General features: G+C 46.0%; 2 protein-coding genes across 2 annotated transcripts; both read right to left on the reverse strand.

Annotated features, from left to right (window-relative positions):
* Positions 1-4,422: 4,422 nt before the first annotated feature.
* LOC132388019 (NACHT, LRR and PYD domains-containing protein 3-like) lies at positions 4,423-10,390 on the reverse strand. Its single transcript, XM_059960355.1, has 6 exons — positions 8,879-10,390; positions 7,982-8,068; positions 6,436-6,606; positions 5,741-5,911; positions 5,418-5,585; positions 4,423-5,253 (listed from the first exon to the last, which is right to left on the reverse strand). The coding sequence occupies exons 1-6, from the start codon at positions 10,282-10,284 to the stop codon at positions 5,163-5,165; spliced, it is 2,094 nt and encodes a 697-aa protein (XP_059816338.1). The 5' UTR covers positions 10,285-10,390; the 3' UTR covers positions 4,423-5,162.
* Positions 10,391-10,398: 8 nt separating this feature from the next.
* Positions 10,399-21,236, reverse strand: LOC132388024 (uncharacterized). Its single transcript, XM_059960365.1, has 5 exons — positions 18,596-21,236; positions 17,917-18,083; positions 14,857-15,028; positions 14,693-14,758; positions 10,399-10,616 (listed from the first exon to the last, which is right to left on the reverse strand). Exons 1-5 carry the CDS (start codon positions 18,762-18,764, stop codon positions 10,399-10,401), a joined length of 792 nt encoding a protein of 263 aa, XP_059816348.1. The 5' UTR covers positions 18,765-21,236.
* Positions 21,237-21,656: the final 420 nt, after the last annotated feature.

The raw sequence follows: 21,656 nt of genomic DNA on the forward strand, positions 1-21,656 counted from the left end.
CATTTTGTCACAGTGTAAGCACACCCTTCCCCTTTCTTGCCGTCCGTCTTATTTACGAAGGAAATGTCACCACCCACCCTTTCTCCTCTATTGAGTAAGCCACTCCCGCACACATCCCATCCTGTTCCTCCCAACCCTGTCCCATTATTCTCCCTCCCTCCCCGTCCAATCACTTCCCCTCCCTCCCCGTCCCATCACTCCCTCTCCCTTCCTGTCGTTTCACTCCTCCTCACCCCGTCTTTCTCTTCTCCATGTCGGTCACCAGTTTGTGACAGGAACTTTCCATCCCCTATTGAGTCAGTGACTTCGCCACGCTCACCGTCTTATCAGTCCACTCCTCGTCCCATCACTCCTCTTCCTCCCAAACCTCTCATCCCTCCTCCTCAAAGCCCACGTGTATATGTGTATGTCTGAATATCTGAGATATATAGTTTATTCAATGACAACATCATTAGAAATAAAACATATATACAATACCCAAGACTATATAAAACACAAATTAAAATACTGTTATTACCATCAATAACACACTCGATCCCGGGATTGTATCCATGGGCACCGAATATTCCTTCGCCATATATTCTGTATGTGACAGTGGCCATTGTAAGTCAGTGTCTCACTCCATCCCTGGCGGGCACATTAACCAAGGATTCGCCCATTTTAAATAAACGCGTCCCTCCCTCTCTTGTGCTCACTTCCACCAAAGCCGTCCCACCTCTCCAGCGGCCATTTCAAGTGAAGCGCCGGAGATCCCACCTCTCTCGGAAGTTCTGGGAGTCTCCCGTATATTGATAGTGACTCCCTGACGCCCGTAATTTATATAAAATATCACGGTGGAAGGAGGGAGGGAGGGAGGGAGGGAGGGAGAGAGAGAGAGAGAGAGAGAGAGAGAGAGAGAGAGAGAGAGAGAGAGAGAGAGAGAGAGAGAGAGAGAGAGAGAGAGAGAGAGAGAGAGAGAGAGAGAGAGAGAGAGAGAGAGAGAGAGAGAGAGAGAGAAACCATGGCAGAGTGTTCCAAAAAAAATATAAAACGTACTTCACCCCACACTACACTGAAGTGTTCCCCTGCCTAATAGGGGTCAGGAATAATGACAGTGTTGCTCGCTGCACTGTTTGCAACAGTGAATTTTCTATTGCCCATGGGGGGTTAAATCACTGTTGAGGTGAGTTTAACGGGTGTCATTCATTCATCAGCACAGCTAACGCTATTTAAACTAGCTGGCTTGCCGCTAAGGAGCTACTCTATTGCAGACATCCCACCTCTCCCGGGAATTCCGGGAGTATCCCGCAAATTGATGGTGCTACCGCCTTGAAATGAGATTTTGCAGGGTTGGATTATTTGAATTCAACGTGTCCTTCACTCCTTCTCTGCCATTCATTTTATCCAAGGCGTCGCTCCCTCCTTGGTTACGTTTCGACCCGGCCGAACGGGGTCTCATTCAGTCACCACATCTCTTCCTTTTTATCAATAAAATTAACGATGCTGACGGTCGTTTTCAATCGCCGTCTCACCCACTCCTTTCCCGGCGTTCAATTTAAACAAGTTATCACAACAGTAAACTGCCCCGTCAGACAGGATAAGCGAAGCCGCGGCCATTTTATGTCAGAGCAATAGGTCATTTTAAATCGCCCCATTACCCCCTCTCCCTTCTCAATATGCCACTGACTCCATTTCGGCCATTTTACCCGGTGCGTCTCTCCTGCTCTGTTGTCTGTCCATCACTCTCTCCCTGTCGGCCATTGTAACAAAGGTATCAGAGACTATTTCAGGTCGGGTCGCCACTCCCTCGGATTTGTCACCTCCTGGCGTCCATTTTCTCTCAGTGCATCCCTCCCTTCCTCCATGTAAACCATTTTCAAAGCGCGCGTCACCCCCTCCCTATTGACAATGTTATATTGGCGCGTCACTCTCTCCCTGTTATTAATTCTATATTCTGGTTTTAATCCAGAATCCAATAGTTAATCAGCACATAACCTTCCCCGCCCCCGGTGATAATTTTCAGTCAGTGCACAAGCCTCACTCTGTCGGCCATTATCACTCAGCCCATCACTTTCTCCGCGGAGACCATTTTCAGTCAACCTTTCACTCCCTCCCCAGTGACCATTCTAAATCCTTCTGTCGCTCCTTCCCATGTCACCATTTTCCATCAGGAGCCCCTCGCAGGACAGACACTCTCGACCACCCTCCACTCGATTGCGCAGACTGTTTATCACAAATAATAAATATATCGCAAACAATAGAGACCCATCCGACATCCTCATCTCCGGATCCTGTGCGTCATCACTCCGAGTGTCGTGGAGAGAGGAGGATACAGACACCAGGTAACGTGTGCGGTAATACTCCCGGTGTCGATACAGAGACCCGACACGGTGCGCGGTAAAACTCTCAGTGCGGAGACAGAGATCGGAAATTCTGCCTGGCAAAATTCCCAATTTGGGATTTGAGGACGGGAACCGTGCCGTGTATAACTTCCTGTGTGCTACGTGGACACAGGGAACCGGGCGCAATGAATCTCCCGACGTGGGGAAACGGAAAGGGTAAACCTCTCTCATACGCACCCCACCCCCCGCCATCTTCAGATAGATGTGTCGAATGTCCTTCAGTCCGATCCTATCCGCCGTCTCCGCCAGGAGATGAGCATCGTCAGTGTTACAAAGCCGTCACCATCCGCACCACCCTCGACTTTCCGAGTAACTAATAAACCCATCGGCGTTCTCGTCAAATTTCCTAAATCCTCTCCGAGTTCTGTCAAATACAGAATTCAGGCGTCCCCGACAATTTCCAGCATCCCATTCCTGTCGGAAATGAACTGAAAGGAGTTCCATTGGGAGGCAGACGGTGGGAATGGCCAGATGCCACTGGGTGATCGGACGACAGGAGTGCATAGGAAGCGGTGAAGACGATGGGGGTAAATGGGAAGGGGCGGGTCCACTGGTAGGCAAATAGTGGGAGCGAATGGGAAGGGGCGGTGCCCACTGGAAGTTTGGACGATGCAAGCGAATGGGTCAGAGTGCGTCCCGTTAGGAATGCGGATAGTTGGACTGAATGGGAATGGGTGGGGTCCATTGGGAGTGTGGATGGTGGGAAGGAATGGGAAAGAATGACATTTGATTGGGATCACGGTCCGTGTGAGTGGGCGGGAAGGGACGGGAGGGACGGGAAGGGGTGGAGTCCCACTTTGCAAAATTATCCTCAACTTTGATTTCATTCTGGTCTACCTCTGGAACCTAGAAGTCAAATGTGATTGTTAACCGCTATGGTTATGATTACCGTCTGTAGTCCCCTGCCTGTTTGTGCCCCCTCCCACCCTCTCCTGGTTTGTGCACTGTGTGTGTGTGTGTGTGTGTGTGTGTGTGTAGTTCCCAGTGCTACAGTTCCAAAATGAACACAATGAGAGTCTCCTCTGTAATCTGTTTTGACTCGAGAACTGCAGACCTTTTTGTTCCCGTGTCAGACCTCAGAAGAGTGTCATGGGATGGTGTGGAGGGAGATTCACTCTGTGTCTGACCCCGGGAGTGCGTGATGGGACAGTGTGGAGGGAGATTCACTCTGTGTCTGACCCCGGGAGTGTGTGATGGGACGGTGTGGAGGGAGATTCACTCTGTGTCTGACCCCGGGAGTGTGTGATGGGACGGTGTGGAGGGAGATTGACTCTGTGTCTGACCCCGGGAATGTGTGATGGGATAGTGTGGAGGGAGATACACTCTGTGTCTGACCCCGGGAGTGTGTGATGGGACGGTGAGGAGGGAGATTCACTCTGTGTCTGACCCCGGGAGTGTGTGATGGGACGGTGTGGAGGGAGATTCACTCTGTGTCTGACCCCTGGAGTGTGTTATGGGACGGTGTGGAGGGAGATTCACTCTGTGTCTGACCCCGGGAGTGTGTGATGGGACGGTGTGGAGGGAGATTCACTCTGTGTCTGACCCCTGGAGTGTGTTATGGGACGGTGTGGAGGGAGATTCACTCTGTGTCTGACCCCGGGAGTGTGTGATGGGACGGTGTGGAGGGAGAATCTGACTGTGTCTGACCCCGGGAGTGTGTGATGGGACGGTGTGGAGGGAGATTCAGTCTGTGTCTGACCCCGGGAGTGTGTGATGGGACGGTGTGGAGGGAGCTTCACTCTGTGTTTGACCCCGGGAGTCTATGATGGAATAATGTGGCTCAACGCCGGTGTGCCTTCCCCCATCCCTATCGTACTCGGGACCCAAGTGAAATCACGTCTGACATTACAGTCGATTTTAACTGTCTGCGGGGGCAATCAGCCACAATGGGGGTAGGGTGGACATGCGATCCTGGGCACCCAGACTCTGATACGCTGCTGAGGAGCTCAGACCCACTATTACAGTGCACAGGGTGCGGGGGCAGCTGTAACCCCAGGTCACTGTTTCTCCTTTCAAGTGACTCAAGTCCGACACCAAGACGGAAAGTTACAGCGGTTTATTGATTTCATCATGACAAATATAAATTAAACAACGAGTGAGCTGCTGACGTGCGGGAATAAATAAGCTGCTCCCGACTCACTCACAGTCACACACAATTAACTGACCGGCGACAAGGAGTGACAGTTTGAATAATCAGTCCCGTTTCTCACCGTCACTCTGCATCGGGGAACCGATGATTATCAAATCACACTTCAGGGCCGTGTCCGGGATCGCTGCAGATCCAGGGTCACTGCCGAGGGATTTGTCCATTTAACATCATTATATCGGCCAGGATGCAGAATGCACCGTCCTCAGCAAAGGGAGCAAAAGGATTCTCTCCGGGGATAATCCCACCCCGGGATACCGGTGTCCCAGACTAAGCCCCGCCCCCGGGTTCTTCCTGCCTGTGTAATACCCCGGGGTCTCGCGTGGGGGAGTCTTGAACCCGCACATCCGGCGGAAGCTGGTGCTGGACCGGAGGAGATATACGTCAGTGCAGGATCACAACGAACAACACACAGCGCGAGACTGGAGCCAGTTCCGTTAAAACCGTTGGGAATCACACCTGGATCACGGCCATTAAATGTAACGGCGGGAGTTAAAATGGAGGGTGTGGAATCTGTCAAAATGTCCCCATCCCGCGAGCGGGGATGTTCACACATTCAGATGTTCACAGGATCACAGATCCACCATCAGTCCGGGTCTGGGTTCCAGGTAAGATAAAGGTTAAAGGCCAGATGTTCACAGATCCACTACTATCAGTCCGGGTCTGAGTCCCTGCAAAGATCTCAGTTTATTCCCCTCGGCCTCACTGAACCGATTCCAGTGCAGCCTGAAACAGATGGAGGAATAAAGGTGAAATAAACAGATTACACAACAGTGTCAGTAACAGGGGACCGGGGTTAATGTTTCAACAACACTCACAGACAAATATCACCAGAAAACCCGCGGATCCGCTGATATTTTATCACATTGAACATTAACACAAACACTCACCCGATCCACTCCAGACTCGGGAGGGTCAGTATGAGGTGGCGGAGAGCGGGGACAGATCGGTCTGTCAGCGAGTTTGATCCCAAGTTCAGCCACGTCAGTGATGGTTTTGTACTGAGAGCGGAGACGAGATCCTCGACACCAGAATCTGTGAGACCGACACTCCCCAGACTAGAGTTGAGAGAGAGTGAGGGTGAAGGACACAGAGAGACAGGAGACGGTACAAATCCCCAGTGTTTATCAGTAACACAATTACTGATCACATTAATGTTCAGTGTCAGACACCCAGTGACTGTAAACGCAATCTCCCTCAGTCTGGTACTTACCGCAGAGCCTGTATTTTACACTCCGGGTTCCTCAGAGCCATAGACACCAGTTTCACTCCTGAATCTCCCAGTTTATTATCACTAAGGTACAGCTCCGTCAGTGATGGTATTGTACTGAGAGCGGAGGCGAGATCCTTGGCACTCGTATCGGTGAGACCGACATGGGTCAGCCTGGAGATGAGAGAGAGTGAGGGTGAAGGACACAGAGAGACAGGAGACGGTACAAATCCCCGTTGTTTATCAGTAACACAATTACTGATCACATTAATGTTCAGTGTCAGACACCCAGTAACTGTAAACACAATCTCCCACAGTCCAGCATTTACTCCAGTTTCGGTATTTTACACTCGCGGTTCTTCAGAGCCGCAGACACCATATTTTTAAGTAGGTACAGTGGAGGTGTCGGGGGTAAGACTTTAACACAGAGAGTGGCGAGTGCGTGGAATGGCGGAGGCAGAAACCATAGGGTCTTTAACAGACTCCTGGATGGCTACATGGAGCTCAGAAAAATAGAGAGCTATAGGTAAAGCTTCGGTAGTTCTAAGGTAGGAACATGTTCGGCACAGTTTTGTGGGCCGAAGGGCCTGTATTGTGCTGTATGTTTTCCATGTTTCTTTGATTCTACTGATCACATTAATGTTCAGTGTCAGACACTCAGTGACTATAAACACAATCTGCCACAGTCTGGTACTTACCACAGTGTCTGTATTTTACACTCCGGATTCCTCAGAGCCACAGACACCAGTTTCACTCCTGAATCTCCCAGTTTATTAAAACTCAGGTCCAGCTCCGACAGTGATGGGTTTGTACTGAGAGCTGAGGCGAGTTCCTCGGCACCAGAATCTGTGAGACCGACATTGTCCAGCCTGGAGATGAGAGAGAGTGAGGGTGAAGGACACAGAGAGACAGGAGACGGTACAAATCCCCACTGTTTATCAGTAACACAATTACTGATGTTTTTTTCTTCAGCACGACTGTGCAGGTCGGCCAGTGAGAACAGCGAGAAGAGTTTAAAAGGAAGACCGATTTACAGAGCGAGCGTCAGAGGAGCGGGAGACAGAGTAGGAAGGCTTTGGCTCAACGGGGCTTCGGCGATAAAGGGTCGAGGCGAGGTAGGTTATCTGTTTACAATACAGACAGAGAGTATGTGTGTGAGGCTAGTTGTCTCTGCTTAGTGTCAGATGTGGGAGACCCGTCGTCTTTGTGATTATTATTAATGACCTAGATGAGGCAGTGGAGGGATGGGTTAGTAAGTTTGCTTGTGACACAAAGGTTATCCACAAAGGTTGTGGATCGTGTGGAAGGTTGTTAGAGATTACAATGGGACATTGATAGAATGCATAATCGGGCTGAGAAGTGGCAGATGGAGTTCAACCCAGATAAATGTGAGTTGGTTACTTTTGGTAGGTTAAATGTGATGGCAGAATGTAGTATTAATGGTAAGACTTGGCAGCGTGGAGGATCAGATGGATCTTGGGGTCCGAGTCCATTGGACACCCAAAGCTGCAGCGCATATTGACTCTGTAGTTAAGAAGGCATACGGTGTATTGGCCTTCATTAATCGTGGGATTGAGTTTAAGAGCCGAGAGGTAATGTATTGCTATATAGGACCTTGCTCGGACCGCAATTGGAATGCTGTGCTCAGTTCTGGTCGCCTCACTAGAGGAGGGACATGGAAACCATAGAAAGGGTGCAGAGGAGATTTACAAGGATGTTGCCTGGTTTGGGGAGCATGCCTTATGAGAATACCTTGAGTGAACTCGGCCTTTTCTCTTGGAGGAACCGATGATGAGAAGTGACCTGACAGAGGTGTACAAGATCATCAGTGGCATCGAATGTGTGGATAGTCAGAGGCTTTTCCCCAGGGCTGAAATGGCTAGCATGAGAGGGTATATTTTTAGGTGCTTGGATGTAGGTACAGGGGAGATGTCAGGGGTAAGTTTTCTTTTACACGGAGACTATTTAGTACGTGGAATGGGCTGACGGCAGCGCTGGTGGAGATGGAAACCATAGAGTCTTTAAGAGACTCATGGATGGCTACATGGAGCTCAGAAAAATAGAGGGCTAAGGGTAATGCTTAGGTATTTCTATGGTAGGAACATGTTCGGCACAGCTTTGTGGGCCGAAGGGCCTGTATTGCGCTGTCTGTTTTCTATGCTTCTTTGTTTCACTGATCACAATAATGTTCAGTGTCAGACACCCTGTGACTGTAAACACAATCTCCCACAGTCTGGTACTTACCGCAGTTTCTGTATTTTACACTCGGGGTTCCTCAGAGCCGCAGACACCAGTTTCAGTCCTGAATCTCCCAGCTGATTCCCCCCAAGTCTAAACAGAAACAGACAAATTGATGATCAAAGTGATTCAAGCCATGTTTCTGAGGGAATTTCTCTCACTCGGATATTTGAGGAAACATTAAACCCTTCAATAAATCGCTAATCGGAGTTCCCGTCACTGTCAATGTCCCTCACTGCCCAACTCCAGGGTATTTACGGAATGCCAGTAATTTACTCCCACAGTGAGGAAGATTTGTAAATGGGTAAGTATTAATGGGAGATGTTGGAAGTGATCCCACCTGAGAGAAAGGGATAGGAAGACAGATCCTGCAGGAGATGGGTGGGTCTGAACTGATGTCCACAATCGGGAGAGGAGATGCGCCCGTGGGGTCTGGGTATCTGGTAGTGAGCACAGTCACACAGGTGGACTGATGGTGATAGTCACACACGGGGAAGGGCAGGCAAGGACAATCTCATAATGGTATTTCTTTCCTTCTCACTGGGACAGTCTGCAGACGGTCTCTTGTCCCTCACCGGGAAGGGGGTGTGAATCTCTGACCCACCTGCTGCAGTCAGTGTCGGTCTGGGTGTCAGTAACAGTGAGAAGGAATATTGTCAATGGACGTGTCACAGGCAGCGAGAAACACGGCCATTCCTGTGATTTACTACCATTAAACTAATGTCCGTTGTTCACTGATCTGATGAAGTCTCCAGCATCCTTTCACAAGGAACCCTCCCATCGTTGGGCATTTGTCAGAAGTCTTGGCAATCTGAATTACTACAGTTTTACCCAAAAAACTTTACATTGAAACAACACAATGGAACAGTTTCGCAGTTCAGAGTGAGAGATAAATCAAGTTACCTCAACTCCCGGCACTTGTACAACCCGGGTCCCAGCCGCTGGGTTCCTTCACACTGAATGTGGCAGTACTCTAGGTTGAGGTATTTTATTGTATCACAGAGTCCGATGACATGAGACAGGACCGCGCAGTCAATCGGGGTTAGTGTGATTCCACTGAATGAAAGTGTTTCCACAGATCGCAGTGCGGCCTGAGCCAGTCCACGATTCTGAGACTCAAACAGGTAGTGCAATATGTTCAGGAGGCTCCTTTTACCAGATTCACTCCTCGTGTTTCCACTCTGGCGTTTAACCTCCTCCTTCACCCAGTCAATCACCCGGCAGGTTGTTTCATGAGTCAATGGACCCAGAAACTCCTCCAGGCCCCGAGCTATCATTGGGGAGGAAAGACCAGCAACAAAACGGAGAAATACTTCAAATCGCCCATCTGTCGTGTTGTGGGCTTCAGTAAGGAATATCAGGATATCCCCGGGATGTGGATTCAGGAATTGTGCGACTGCAGCTACAAACTCTTGGATGGTGAGGTGTGGGAATGTGTACACTATGCCCCGGGCAGAATCCTCTCTCTCCAAAAGCTCCATCAGGAACCCGGACAGGAACTGGGAAGACTGCAGATTGTACTTGATCAAATCTCCATCTGTAAACACAATCTTCTTCTCGGACACTCCTCTGAAGGCCATCTGACCAACCCTGAGAAACACATCGCGGGAGTTCTCAATCTCACGGCCGTGGTTTTTCAGGATGTTGTAAATATAGTAGGAGTACAGTTGGGTGATGGTCTTGGGTACTCGCTGCGGGTCCCTGACTCTTTGTGTGAAGAAGGGGCCCAGTGCCAGAGCAAGGATCCAGCAGTAGGAGGGGTTGTAGCTCATGGTGTACAGGATCTCGTTCTCTTCCACGTGTTTGATAACAGCTGCTGCCATCGTATGTTCTTCAAAATACCTGATGAAATATTCCTTCCGTTCCTCACTAACAAATCCGAGAATTTCGGCCCAGACACTAATCCGAGCCTTTTTCAATAAATGTAACGCAGCGGGACGGGTGGTCACCAGCACTGAACACCCTGGGAGCAGCTTGCCCTGGATTAAACTGTACACAATGTCAGACACCTTGCACTTGAATTCAGGATCTGTGCATGTGGACTGAGTTTCTGTGTCTCTGCGACTGTCAGAAAAATCAATTCTGTCATTGAATGTATCCAAACCATCGAATATAAACAGCAATCCCTCTGGGTTCTTCCAGACCTCTCTCAGGATATTCCCAAAGTAAGGATACTGATCCAGAATCAGTTCCTTCAGGTTTATTCTGCAGTTAATGGTGTTTAAATCCCGGAATTTGAAACTGAATACAAACTGGAACTGTTGGTATATTTTCCCCGTGGCCCAGTCATAAACAATCTTTTGTATCATTGTTGTTTTCCCAATCCCCGGGACTCCAGCCACTGCTGCCGAGCTCCCAGATTTGGATTTACTCCGGGAAAAGCTACTCTGGAACAACTGATCAGTCCGGATTTTTTCCAGCTTTCAGCGGAGATGGTTCTCTCTCAATTCCTCATGGTCTCTGCCTCTTGCCAGCAGCTCATGTTCCACCAGTGTCCGATCTCGAACAGTAGAAATGACCGTGAGCTCAGCGTATCGATCAACCAGCTTGAAAACCTTCACCTTCTCCCTCATCAGGATCGTGTTCACTCTCAGTGTTTCAGTTTGTGCCCTCAGAGTCTCCTTGTGTTTCTGCTGAACATCTTCCATGGGAACAGAGAACATTGTCAATATATCAAATTGTTCAACTGACAAAGAATATCATAACTGCATTTCAACATTCAGTGTTTGAGATTACATGAATTAATTCAATGCTTCCATGGAAATTAGGACAGAAAGCAAAATTATTTTCACAGACACTAGAACTGAGAGAAAATGTCCAATCCTTAAATTCTGGTACTAATGACTTGTGAAGGTAATCATTCCCCCGATATCCTAATTCAATCCTGACTGTACTTATGTTACAACAACATTTCACTATATTTAAAGCATTGTTTGCATCATTAACAGTCGATGTTAATGGTGATCTGGTGCGGAAATATGGAGAGCAGGACACTGTGCATTTTGACAAAGCTGCACACTGGGGCGTCAGAGGTGTCCACTGCTCTTGCATCTAAACAGGAACAGAATATGTAGGAAATACTCAAGTCGGGTAGCATCTGGAGAAGAATGACAGTGAAGTTCCGGATCGATAACCCATCAGAACGACAAGAATGAAAATGGATGGAGGAGGATGGAGTGATGGAGGAGCGGAGGAAAGATGGAAAGGAATCTCCGTGAATGGCAGAGACCATAAGCGTATCAGTGGTGTACATCGTGTGTGTGGAGAAGGTGGTGAAGTCTTGGCAACTGCTACTGATCAGTCTGGCAGGTGGAGTGTGGGGCACTGTATTATGATGCCTCCGCCTATCAGAGTCGACCATGGACGTTGCGGCCCGGATGACTAGATACGCAAGCCAGGACACTCTTCCATTGGTTAACTTCCTTCTCCTATGATAGTTCCTTCATTTTTATGGATTCTGCTTTTATTTCCGTTCAGTGATGCGTACCCTTTATCAGAACTGCATATGCTTGTCCGGAGTGCTGAATCCTCCTTGCGTTGATGAAAATATAACCTTAGAGCTAATTGTGGATTTCAGTTAGGCCACACTGATTTCTGGTCGCCTCACTATAGGAAGGATATGGAAGCATTGAAAAGGGTACAGAGGAGATTCACCAGGATACTGCCTGGTTTAGAGAGTATGGATCATGATCAGAGATTAAAGGAGCTAGGGCTTTATTCTTTGGAGAGAAGGAGAATGAGAGGAGACATGATAGAGGTGTACAAGATATTAAGACGAATAGGTAGAGAGGACAGCCAGCGCCACTTCCCCAGGGCACCACTGCTCAGTACAAGAGGACATGGCTTTAAGGGGAGGGAAGTTCAAAGGGGATATTAGAGGAAGTTTTTTTACTCAGTGAGTGGTTGGTGCATGGAATGCACGGCCTGAGTCACTGGTGGAGGCAGATACACAGGTGAAGTTTAATAGAGTACTAGACAGGTATATGGAGGAATTTAATGTGGTGGGTTATGTGGGAGGCAGAGTTTGAGGGTCGGAACAACATTGTGGGCCGAAGGGTCTGTAATGTGCTGTACTGTTCTATGTTCTATGAGTATCTAACCTGGGCCTAATATATCGATGCAGCTAAAAGAAGGCACAACAGCGGCTATATTTCATCAGGACTTTCCAACATCACTCGAATATTTCTACAGGTGTAACTTGCAGAGCATTGTAACTGGCTGCATCACCGTCTGGTTCATGGGGACTACTGTACAGGATCGGAGTAAGGCGCACACTCAACGATTCAGGGATAACGTCTCTGCCATCCAGTCTCTGAATGGACATTGAACCCGTCGATAGTGACTCACTAATCTCTTTTGTATTTCTATTTCTACACAAGTAGTTTAATATTTTATAGAACCACACAGACATGCATAGCTATATATACTATATACGGTTTCTTTGGAAATTAGTTCCAGTATTTGAATTAATAGTTTTAGCTTTACTGATGCAAGAACAACTAATTTCCAATCATCCCTGTACAGCTGTGTCAAAGTATAATTCGTTTATTATTCTTTCTTCAGATTTGATACCTGATTTTTGTCCGTTTCAGTAAATTAGAAAGCAGGTTTACAACTAGACAAAACCACAGAGAGCTGTGGAAGTCGCTCTGGAATACACCTCCATTTATTTTTATAACAGTGGCTGTTCCTCTGTGGATGTTAATAGGGCGATTATTTCATGCCGATGCTTCATCAGACGTTGTGGAAATTTCACAAAGATTTGTTGCATTTTATATATATTAGGAACTTCTCTTAAACACACGAGGGACAGAATCAGGCAACACAGACAAAATGTTGGTGGAACGCAGCAGGCCAGGCAGCATCTACAGGAACAGGCACTGTCGACGTTTCGGGCCGAGTACTTCCGTCAGGATTGTCTCAGAATCAACCGGTGTTTGATAAACAATATAATGTTGAAAGATTTCTGCTTACCCCAGGGCTTGCTATCGAATTACATAATCTATTAGCAGTTGTTCCTTAAATCCGTTCATACCAACACTGTATTCTTACTGCACTTCTCTATGTCTATTGTGGTTATCATGTGAGTGGTAATTAGTGACGAGATGAACGATGTTACAATTATACATGCATACATACATACATATTGGATTTATTATTAAGAAGCCAATAATAACATAGTAGATGACCATTCAACAGTCTTATAAATGCAGAATTAAAGCTGTCCTTGAGGCTGTCGGTTCATACCTTCAGCCTTTTATATTTTCTGCCCCATGGGAGTATGAAAGAGAGAATGTTTGAGGTGGGTTAGGGTTCAGCAGTGAGGCTTTGGGGGAGGGGGGTGTAGTTTCTTGCTAACTTGATTGAGTTCCTCCAGGAGGTGACAAAGGCGATGGATGAAGTTACACATGGATATTTTCTGCTTGAATATTAGTCGGATGTTTGACAAGATCCCACATGGGAGGCTCATACAGAAAATTAACATGCTTGAGTACTGTGTGAACTGTCCTGGCTGCCGGGGACCCACATTGGGAGAAATTTATTTCGCTGGCGGGTAGTGAATCTGTGAAATCATTGCAATAGACAGCTGAGGAAGACAAGTCATTGGGTATATGTAAAATGCAGGTCAATATGTTCCTGATTAGGAAGAGTGTCAATGTTTACTGGGATAATGGAGTAGGGAGAAATTGAAGAGCAAATTTACTGCACCGAATGGCTTAATTCTGCCCCTGGATCTTACGGTTTTAGGGAGCATCTGCAGTATTGTATTCACTTCTGATTGTCCAGCTCTTGGAAGGATTGGAAAGGGTGCTGAACAGGTTCATCAGGGTGTTGTCTGGATTCGGTGACATGTGCTACAAGTAGAGGTTTGAAAAACTTGGTTTGTTTACTCTGGAGTTAGAATAGAGATCTGACTGAGGAGTACAATTTTGAGAGATGAGAGTTTAGGTACACAGCCTGTATTTTGTTGTTTTTTTTTCACATGTGACTGGTGTCTAGTACCAGAGGGCATTTGGTGAGGGTTAGACTGGGTAAAGTTACAGCACATTGGTCGAGTTTTCACATGGTGGTGGGTGCCTGGAATTTATTGCCTGCGTCATGTCGGATGCAACTATGATATAGATTCTCCGAGGTCTACACATGAAGTGCGCAGTAAATGCAAGGGTATGGTCAATAAAAAAACAGAGGATACCAAAGTATTTTTTTTCTTTCCCAGATATATAAAGAGTAAAAGACAGTGAGAGGGTCGATATCGGAGCGCTGAAAAATGATGTTGTAGATGTCGTAATGGGTGAACAGGAAATGGCAGACACACTCTGTAGAAGTCATTAGGGGAATTACAAAATGTAAAGAGCATCAGCAGACATAATTGAGTGTAGCTGTTGTTACGAAGGGCAAGGGGCTTCGGAATCTGAAAGGTCTGAATGTAGAAAAGACACCTCAGCTGGACGATAAAGTGTATCAGGAGCCCGCCTGAGGTGTGTGGGCATTCCTTGAGCATTAGAAACAGGAGTGAAGGGTTCAGCACACCCACCCAACAGCTGGATTAATAGAAAAATGCAATGTAGGATATTCAGGCTGCAGCGAGATATTCTCTGAATTGTACACCGAACCAGAGATCAGCGAATGATTAATGGTGAATTTTGATTCCCAGGTTCCAGCAATTCACAGTCAAACATTTGAGATCTGGTTTGAACTCTGCATTTCATCACTCACCTATCAGATGAGAGGGTAACTCAGATAACACTTGGCCGATGTCCATGTATTCTTGTGGATCAGGACCTGTTTGAATCAAAACAATGTCCATGAAAACAGAGCTAGAATAATAAAAACTGTTTATTTCAATGTGCCTTTGTGTTCAGTGCGTGGTTTTAACATACCGAGCTCCTGTACTTCCCTCAGTATTCTGTCCAACTTCGGTAACTCAGTCCTCCATGTCACAAAGGATTCCCACATCGCCCTCCGGGCCCGGGAGCCTTTGCCCATCACCAAACTGAGGAAGAGTCTGGAACTCTCTGCCCGGTTTCCCTTCTCTGTCAGCTCAGTGACTTTCTATAAAAGAAAACAATGAATATATTGTGGAGCAGACAGACAGACATGGGGAATGTGGAGGAAAATATCTGTTCATGGTCCCGGTAGTTTCAGAACAGATGCAGTCACTGGGCTGCTGTCTCATCCTCCCTGGGTTCAGTCATTAACAGAGAAACAGTAACTGAAGGAAATTCTACATCAATATTCTGTAAGTATAAGATTTTACTGACACCCTGCTGTATATTCAACGTGATTAACTTACATAAGTGTGCAACATTACATCAAAAAAGATGCGACAACAAGAACGGAAGAGTGGGAGAGTGAGAGGATGGCAGGCATCACTGAATTGTGGCGAAAAGAAGATGGATACATACTTAATCAAAAGGACAAGCGGGTAGGTGAAACGGTTGGCTTGACTCCGTTCTCGTAGAAAAATAGAAGTCCTTCTAAAGAGGTGATATTGGATTGGATGATGTAGATGTTAAGAAACTGCACAGGAAAAATGACCCTGACGGAACAGTAACCAGGATGTGGGCTACAAATTCCAGTGGGAAAGAGAAGAGGCAAATAAAGAGCTCAGTGTTAAAATAGTCATGGGGTATTTCGATATGCAGATAGCTTTGGAAAATCAGGTCAGTGCTGAATCCCAAGTGAGGGAATTTATAGAATGCCTATGAGATGGCTTTTGAGAGAAGCCTGTGGTTGAGCCCACTATAGGAAAAGCGGATCTGGATCCGGTGTTGTGTATTGCAGCAGATTTGTTAGGAAGCTTAAGGTAAATAAACCCATAAGAAGCATTGATCATAAAATAACAGAAAGGGAGGGAGAAGGTAAATTTAGATGCATCTGTGTTACAGTGGAATAAAGGAATTACAGTCTGGGCAAAAATAAATTGGAAGATGACACTAGCAGAGGAAACACCAAAGTAGGTGAGGAGTAGATGAAGATTCTCGTAGCGATTCGGAAGGCGTCGGTAGAGGTAGATAATCACAAAGATGAAAAATTATTCCAAAGGGAGGATGATCAAACGTGGCTGACGAGGAAGTCAATGCAGCACAAAAGCAAAGGAGAGGGCAGAGAATATTGCAAAATATAGTCGAAAGCTGGAGGACTGGGAAGCTTTTACTAACCAGCAGAAAACAACAAAAAAGCCATAAGTGGACAGAATATGAAATGTGAAGGTAGGCTAGCTAATAACGTAAAATGGTTCATCAAAAGGTTTGTCTGATATATATACTCTTTTAGGACAACCTATTGATTTTTGGGGCAATAAGATATCAGCTTTACGTGCGGTAGTTCATGTCTAACCAATCTTAAAGTTCTTCCAGGAAGTGACCAGGAAAGTGCATGGATTCACGGATTCAAGGAAGTGGGTGTTGTCTCCATGTAATTTAGCATGACCTTTGACAAGCTACTGCATAGGAGGGTGGGCAAGAATGTTCAGTTGCTCAGGTTTCAAGGTAAAATGGTAATTTGAATTTGACATTGGCTATTTGGAAGAAGACAGAAAGTGGTTATAGACTGTTGAATCTCTGACTGGGAGTTTGTAACTCGTGCGGTGCCACAGGGATCAGTGCTGGGTCCCTTGTTGTTTGTCATCTGCATCACCGATCTGGATGAACATGTGGTTAACTGGATCAGCAAATTTGCAGCTGGTACCAAGAGTGGGAATGTGTGGTGGAGAGTGAAGAAGACGGCCAAAGCTTGCAGTGGTGTCTAAACCAGCTGAGATATCGGCTGGAAAATGACGGATGCAATATAATGCAGACAAGTGAGACGTGTTGCACTTTGGAATGACCAAGCAGGATCGATCTTATACAGTGACAGTAGGGCACTGAGGTGTGTGGCATAACAAAGTGATCTGGGAATGCAGGTCCATAATCATTAAAAGTGGCAGCAAAGGTAGATAGATCGGAAAGGAAGTATTTGGCACATGAGCCTTCAGAAATGAAGGTATTGAGTACAGGAGATGAGATGTGATGTTGAACGTGTATAAAACGTTGGTGAGGTCTAGTTTTCAGCATTGTGTGCAGATCCAATCATCTACTTAGAGCACAGATGCAAAGAATGTTGGAAGAGTACAGAGCAAATCTACAAGAATGTTGCCAGGACTGGTGGATCTGAGGTATAAGAAAATATTGAACAGTTTAGGGCTTTAAGCCTTGGAACGCAGAAGATTAAAGGGCGATTTGATAGAGGTTCACTAAATTATGAGCGTTATAGATAGGTTAAATGAACGGAAACTTCTTCACTCAGGGGGTGGTGACAGTGTGGAACGAGGTAGCAGTGCAAATGGTACAAGCGGTTAAGAGAGAACTGGATAGATACAAGAATGATAAGGGTATAGAGCGCCAGGACACGGTGCAGTCAATAGGAATAGGCAGTTTCAGTAGTGTGGCATGGAATAGATGGGCGAAAGGGCCTGTTTCTGTGCTGTACTTTTCTATTTCTATAACAAGTCGGCCACTCGTTGGGAACTCAGATGGAGACCAGATCAGCTGTGGTTAGCAGGTTTCCCTCCCTCAAGTACCACAGTGAAGCCGGTTGGTCCAATTTACAATCTGACAGTTTAATATTCATCCTGGATTAATAAGCTGAGGCGAATTTGACCAATGGTCCTGATAAGATGCAATATTAAATTTAGACTGAATGTCTGTTCAACAGTCCAGATATGCAGCCACTGCTCTTATTTCACACTGATAAATGCAGCAGGTGTGAGAGGAAAATGTGACGCTGAACCTGTTGTTCCCAGTGCTCCCCACCTTAGCAGCTGAAAACAGATCTGCTGAAGACAAGTCAGAGATCAAATTTTCCATTACCATGTAGAACTAGAATGTGCAGGAGATTAATATCGATTACTATTCCCTCAGATACCAGCAGTTCAGTGACAATACACTAAATACACTCACCTCATTTTCTTCTCTACTGAAATGTCCCTCCTTTGTCAACATCCAACCGAGTCTTTCAACCTTTTCTTCAATCGCTTGTTTGAGTCTGTCCCTGTAGAATTTTGTCAGCTGGTACAGTCGATACTCGCCCCCCTCTGCCAGGAGGTCGGAGATTGTAAACTCTGGCTCTGTGAATATAAAAAGAGAATGTAGTCACAAACTCAAATATCGCTTGTCTCCACCGCTCTGGCCCTGCTCAACAAACCAGTCACGTCTTGAATCTCAGTGTTGACCTGCTTTCAGCTGAAAACACGTATCGCCCTTAAAACCGATCCATCAATGCGCTGGGCATGACGTTACCAGAAAGACCACATTCAGTAGTAACCTGTCTCTCCTACCGTCCCACCCACTCACTGATTTCAGTTTAAGATGGGCAATAAATGTTGGGACTGTCCATAATAGTCGCTTCCCAGAGATATACTCTCTCTATCCTGGCGGATACATTTCCCATAACTCAAATCCTGGAACTAATCACTTATCCAGATAGCTGCATTTCATGTTGTGGGGTAACGGGTGCCTCACTACACCACATACACCACACCAACACATTTCCCCTCTCTGAACAACCCTCCAACAAGGAATCACATTTACCTGCTTCCTGATTCAATCTGCAAACACATCACCCTCATATTTCACTCACCCGCTTCTTGTTTGGGAGTTGACAACTCCGTGTTCAGTGAGCTTCCGAGCTGACAGGCAGTCGCCTCGCTTGTGCCATTTCCAAGGTCCTGCTCGGTGTCTCTGACGTAACTGTCTACGGGCTGACTTTGCTCCTCCTCCGCTGCGGCTGTCACATTCCATTGTGACATTGCTCTCAATCTGACCCTGTTTTGGTACCTTGCTTCCCGCGTCCCGATGATCTTCCCTCGGTGAGTTGCCTAGTAAAAACCTCTTGACTACTTTTCGTACCCGCTTTAATTTCCCATCGGAAGTGAATGATGAATAGCAGGTTCGGAGTGATTTATACTCGAACAAGGTTTCACAATGGGTGTCTGCAATGAAGCCGAGACTCTGACTGACTAGATTTGGAGTGGGACTGTGCTGGTGAATGTGAACCACACTTCCTGCTAGGTGACCATCACGACAAACCAGTGTCTGGACACATCCACTCCCAGAAAAAGAAGTGTATAGACACAGTAATACTGTTATCGGAATACGCATTAGTTGAATGCCCTGATAACCAACGGTTATTAATGGAACGGCATCAGGTGATACCGGGAATTATCACTGGGATCATCAAGCATAAATAAACATAAATCTCTTGGATCACAAACTGTCCAGTCACCTGTGTCACACACAGACACGCCATTGCATTACTCATGGTCCGATCCTGTAGGTAACACGTTCTCTGTTTGCTTTGTCACACACTGTCTTGTCCCCTGGGTCACAGACTGACCACTGCCTTGAGACGAACAATGTCCAGTCCCCTGGGTCACAGACTGACCATTGCCTTGAGACGAACAATGTCCAGTCCCCTGGGTCAAAGATTGACCATTGCCTTGTGATGAACAATGTCCATTCCCCTGGGTTACAGACTGACCATAACATTGAGCCCCTGAAGCCTGGTCCCCTGGGTCCCGTCCCGTCTCCTGGATGATGATCGTCATGGAACAACTATACAAGTCATTGGCAATTGAAGAGTCTTGCGTGCATTTCTAGTAGCTAAACTTAAAGACACGCTGAGAGAGCTTTACAAACAGTTGCAATTGTTAATCTAGAGGATGGATGGTATTCAGCTCGAAAGAGTAAGGAGGAGATTGACAAGTACGTTACTGGATGGGGCTGTTTGTTTTTTATTGTGAATTAGAGCACTGGTTTTGTTATACCACGAGTTTGTGAGTTCAAGACCGACTGGAGCCTCAATATTTTTTTTTTCGAATCTCATGTGGATAGGCTGGTGAAGAAAGCTTTTGGTATGTTGGCCTTTATAAATCCGAGCATTGAGTATGGGGGTTGGGATGTAATGGTAAAATTGCTCAAGTCATTGGTGAGGCCAAATTTGCAGTATTGTGTACAGTTCTGGTCACTGAATTATAGAAAAGAAGTCAACAAAATAGAGAGGCAGAGGATATTTACTAGAATGTTACCTGGGTTTCACCACCTAAGTTACAGGGAAAGTTTGAACAAGTTAGTTCTTTATTCTTTGGAGCTTAGAAGGTTGAGAGGGGACTTGATAGGGAATAATGAGGGGGATAGATCAAGTTGACGTGGATAGTATTTTTTATTGAGAATTGGAGAGATTCAAACAAGAGGACATGATTTGAGAGTTAAGGGTCAAACGGTTAAGTGTAGCACGAGGGGTATTTTCTTTACTCAGAGAGTGGTAGTTGTGTGGATTGAGCTTCCAGTAGAAGTGGTAAAGGCAGGTTCGGTATTGTCATTTAAAGTAAAAATTGACAGGTATATGGACAGGAAATGAATGGAGCGTTATAGGCTGAGTGCAGGTCAGTTTGGATAGGTGTGAGTAAGTGATCGGCACGGACTAGAAGGGCCGAGATGGCCTGTTTCCGTGCTGTAATTGTTATATGGTTATCTGGTTATATCACGGGAGCTTGAAGGGAAACCTTACACATGTACATAAAATAATCAGGGTGTAGACAGTGTTTTTCCCAGGGTAAGGGAGTCTGAGACCAGAGGGCAGAAATTTAAAATGGACCGAAGGTGGTATATACACTTTTTCACGTGGTAGGTGATGGGTATAAATTACCCATGCAGCCAGATGAGGTAGTAAAAACAAATAAAATTACAAAGTTGAGAAAAGATGTGGGCAAGAAAAAAGATAGAATAAGTCTGCAAGGGAAACATGGGAAAAGCTGCTGTGAAATCGGACAAGCTCAGAGACATTTAGAACAGCATTTAGTTGGGCAGCTGTGAAATCGGACAAGCTCAGAGACATTTAGAACAGCATTTATTTGGGCAGAAGGACCTGTTTCAAGGCTGTAATCTCTATTTTATTCCACCTGGAATCACAGAGCTGAGCACAATCACAATGCTTACAGGAGACAGAGACAATTGGTCACAGGTTATACCGGGTCTCCTATCAGAGATACTTGGAATTTAAATTCAAGTAGCAGATCATCTCATGAGGGACTATGAGACCTCAGGTTCCCCATTTGGTCACAGACCAGATATGGATTGGGGTATTAAAACAGTATCAGAATCAAGTTTACTATCACCGGCATGTAACGTGAAATTTGCTAACTTAGCAACAGCAGTTCAATGCAATACATAATCTAGCAGGGAAAAGAAATATTAAAAAAATAAAAAAATATATAATAATAATAATAATAATAATAAGAAGAAGAAGAAGAAGAAGAAGAAGAAGAAGAAGAAGAAGAAGAAGAAGAAGAAGAAGAAGAAGAAGAAGAAGAAGAAGAAGAAGACAAATAAACCAATTGCGTATATTGAGTAGATCTTTAAAATCATGCAAAAACAGAAAGACTCTATATCAAAAAAAAGTAAGCAAGTGTCCAAAGATGGGATGTCCATTTCGGAATCAGATGGCAGAAGGGACGAATCTGTTCCTGAATCGCTGAGTGTGTACCTTCAGGCTTCTGTATCTGCTTTCTGACGCTAACAGTGAGAAAAGGGCATGCCTGGGGTGCTGGAGGTCCTTAATAATTTGACGCTGCCTTTCTGAGACCCTGGTTCCCAAAGATGTCTTGGGAACTTTGTAGGCTAGTACCCAAGATGGAGCTGAG

Source organism: Hypanus sabinus, unplaced genomic scaffold (assembly GCF_030144855.1).
Source record: "Hypanus sabinus isolate sHypSab1 unplaced genomic scaffold, sHypSab1.hap1 scaffold_251, whole genome shotgun sequence".
In the NCBI taxonomy this organism is placed as follows: Eukaryota; Metazoa; Chordata; class Chondrichthyes; order Myliobatiformes; family Dasyatidae; genus Hypanus; species Hypanus sabinus.

Bases quoted from the DNA above. Each gene is read 5' to 3' on its own strand.
- LOC132388019 (XM_059960355.1), bottom strand. From the start codon at position 10,284: ATGATACAAAAGATTGTTTATGACTGGGCCACGGGGAAAATATACCAA. The intron at 6,607-7,981 runs GTAAGTACCAGA...TCTCATCTCCAG, and splicing joins TGTAAAATACAGAAACTGCG to GCTGGACAATGTCGGTCTCA. The intron at 5,586-5,740 runs GTAAGTACCAGA...TCTCAACTCTAG, and splicing joins TGTAAAATACAGGCTCTGCG to TCTGGGGAGTGTCGGTCTCA.
- LOC132388024 (XM_059960365.1), bottom strand. From the start codon at position 18,764: ATGTCACAATGGAATGTGACAGCCGCAGCGGAGGAGGAGCAAAGTCAG. The intron at 15,029-17,916 runs GTGAGTGTATTT...TTTCTTTTATAG, and splicing joins TCAGTAGAGAAGAAAATGAG to AAAGTCACTGAGCTGACAGA. The intron at 10,617-14,692 runs GTGAGTGATGAA...TTCCCATGGAAG, and splicing joins GTTACCCTCTCATCTGATAG to ATGTTCAGCAGAAACACAAG.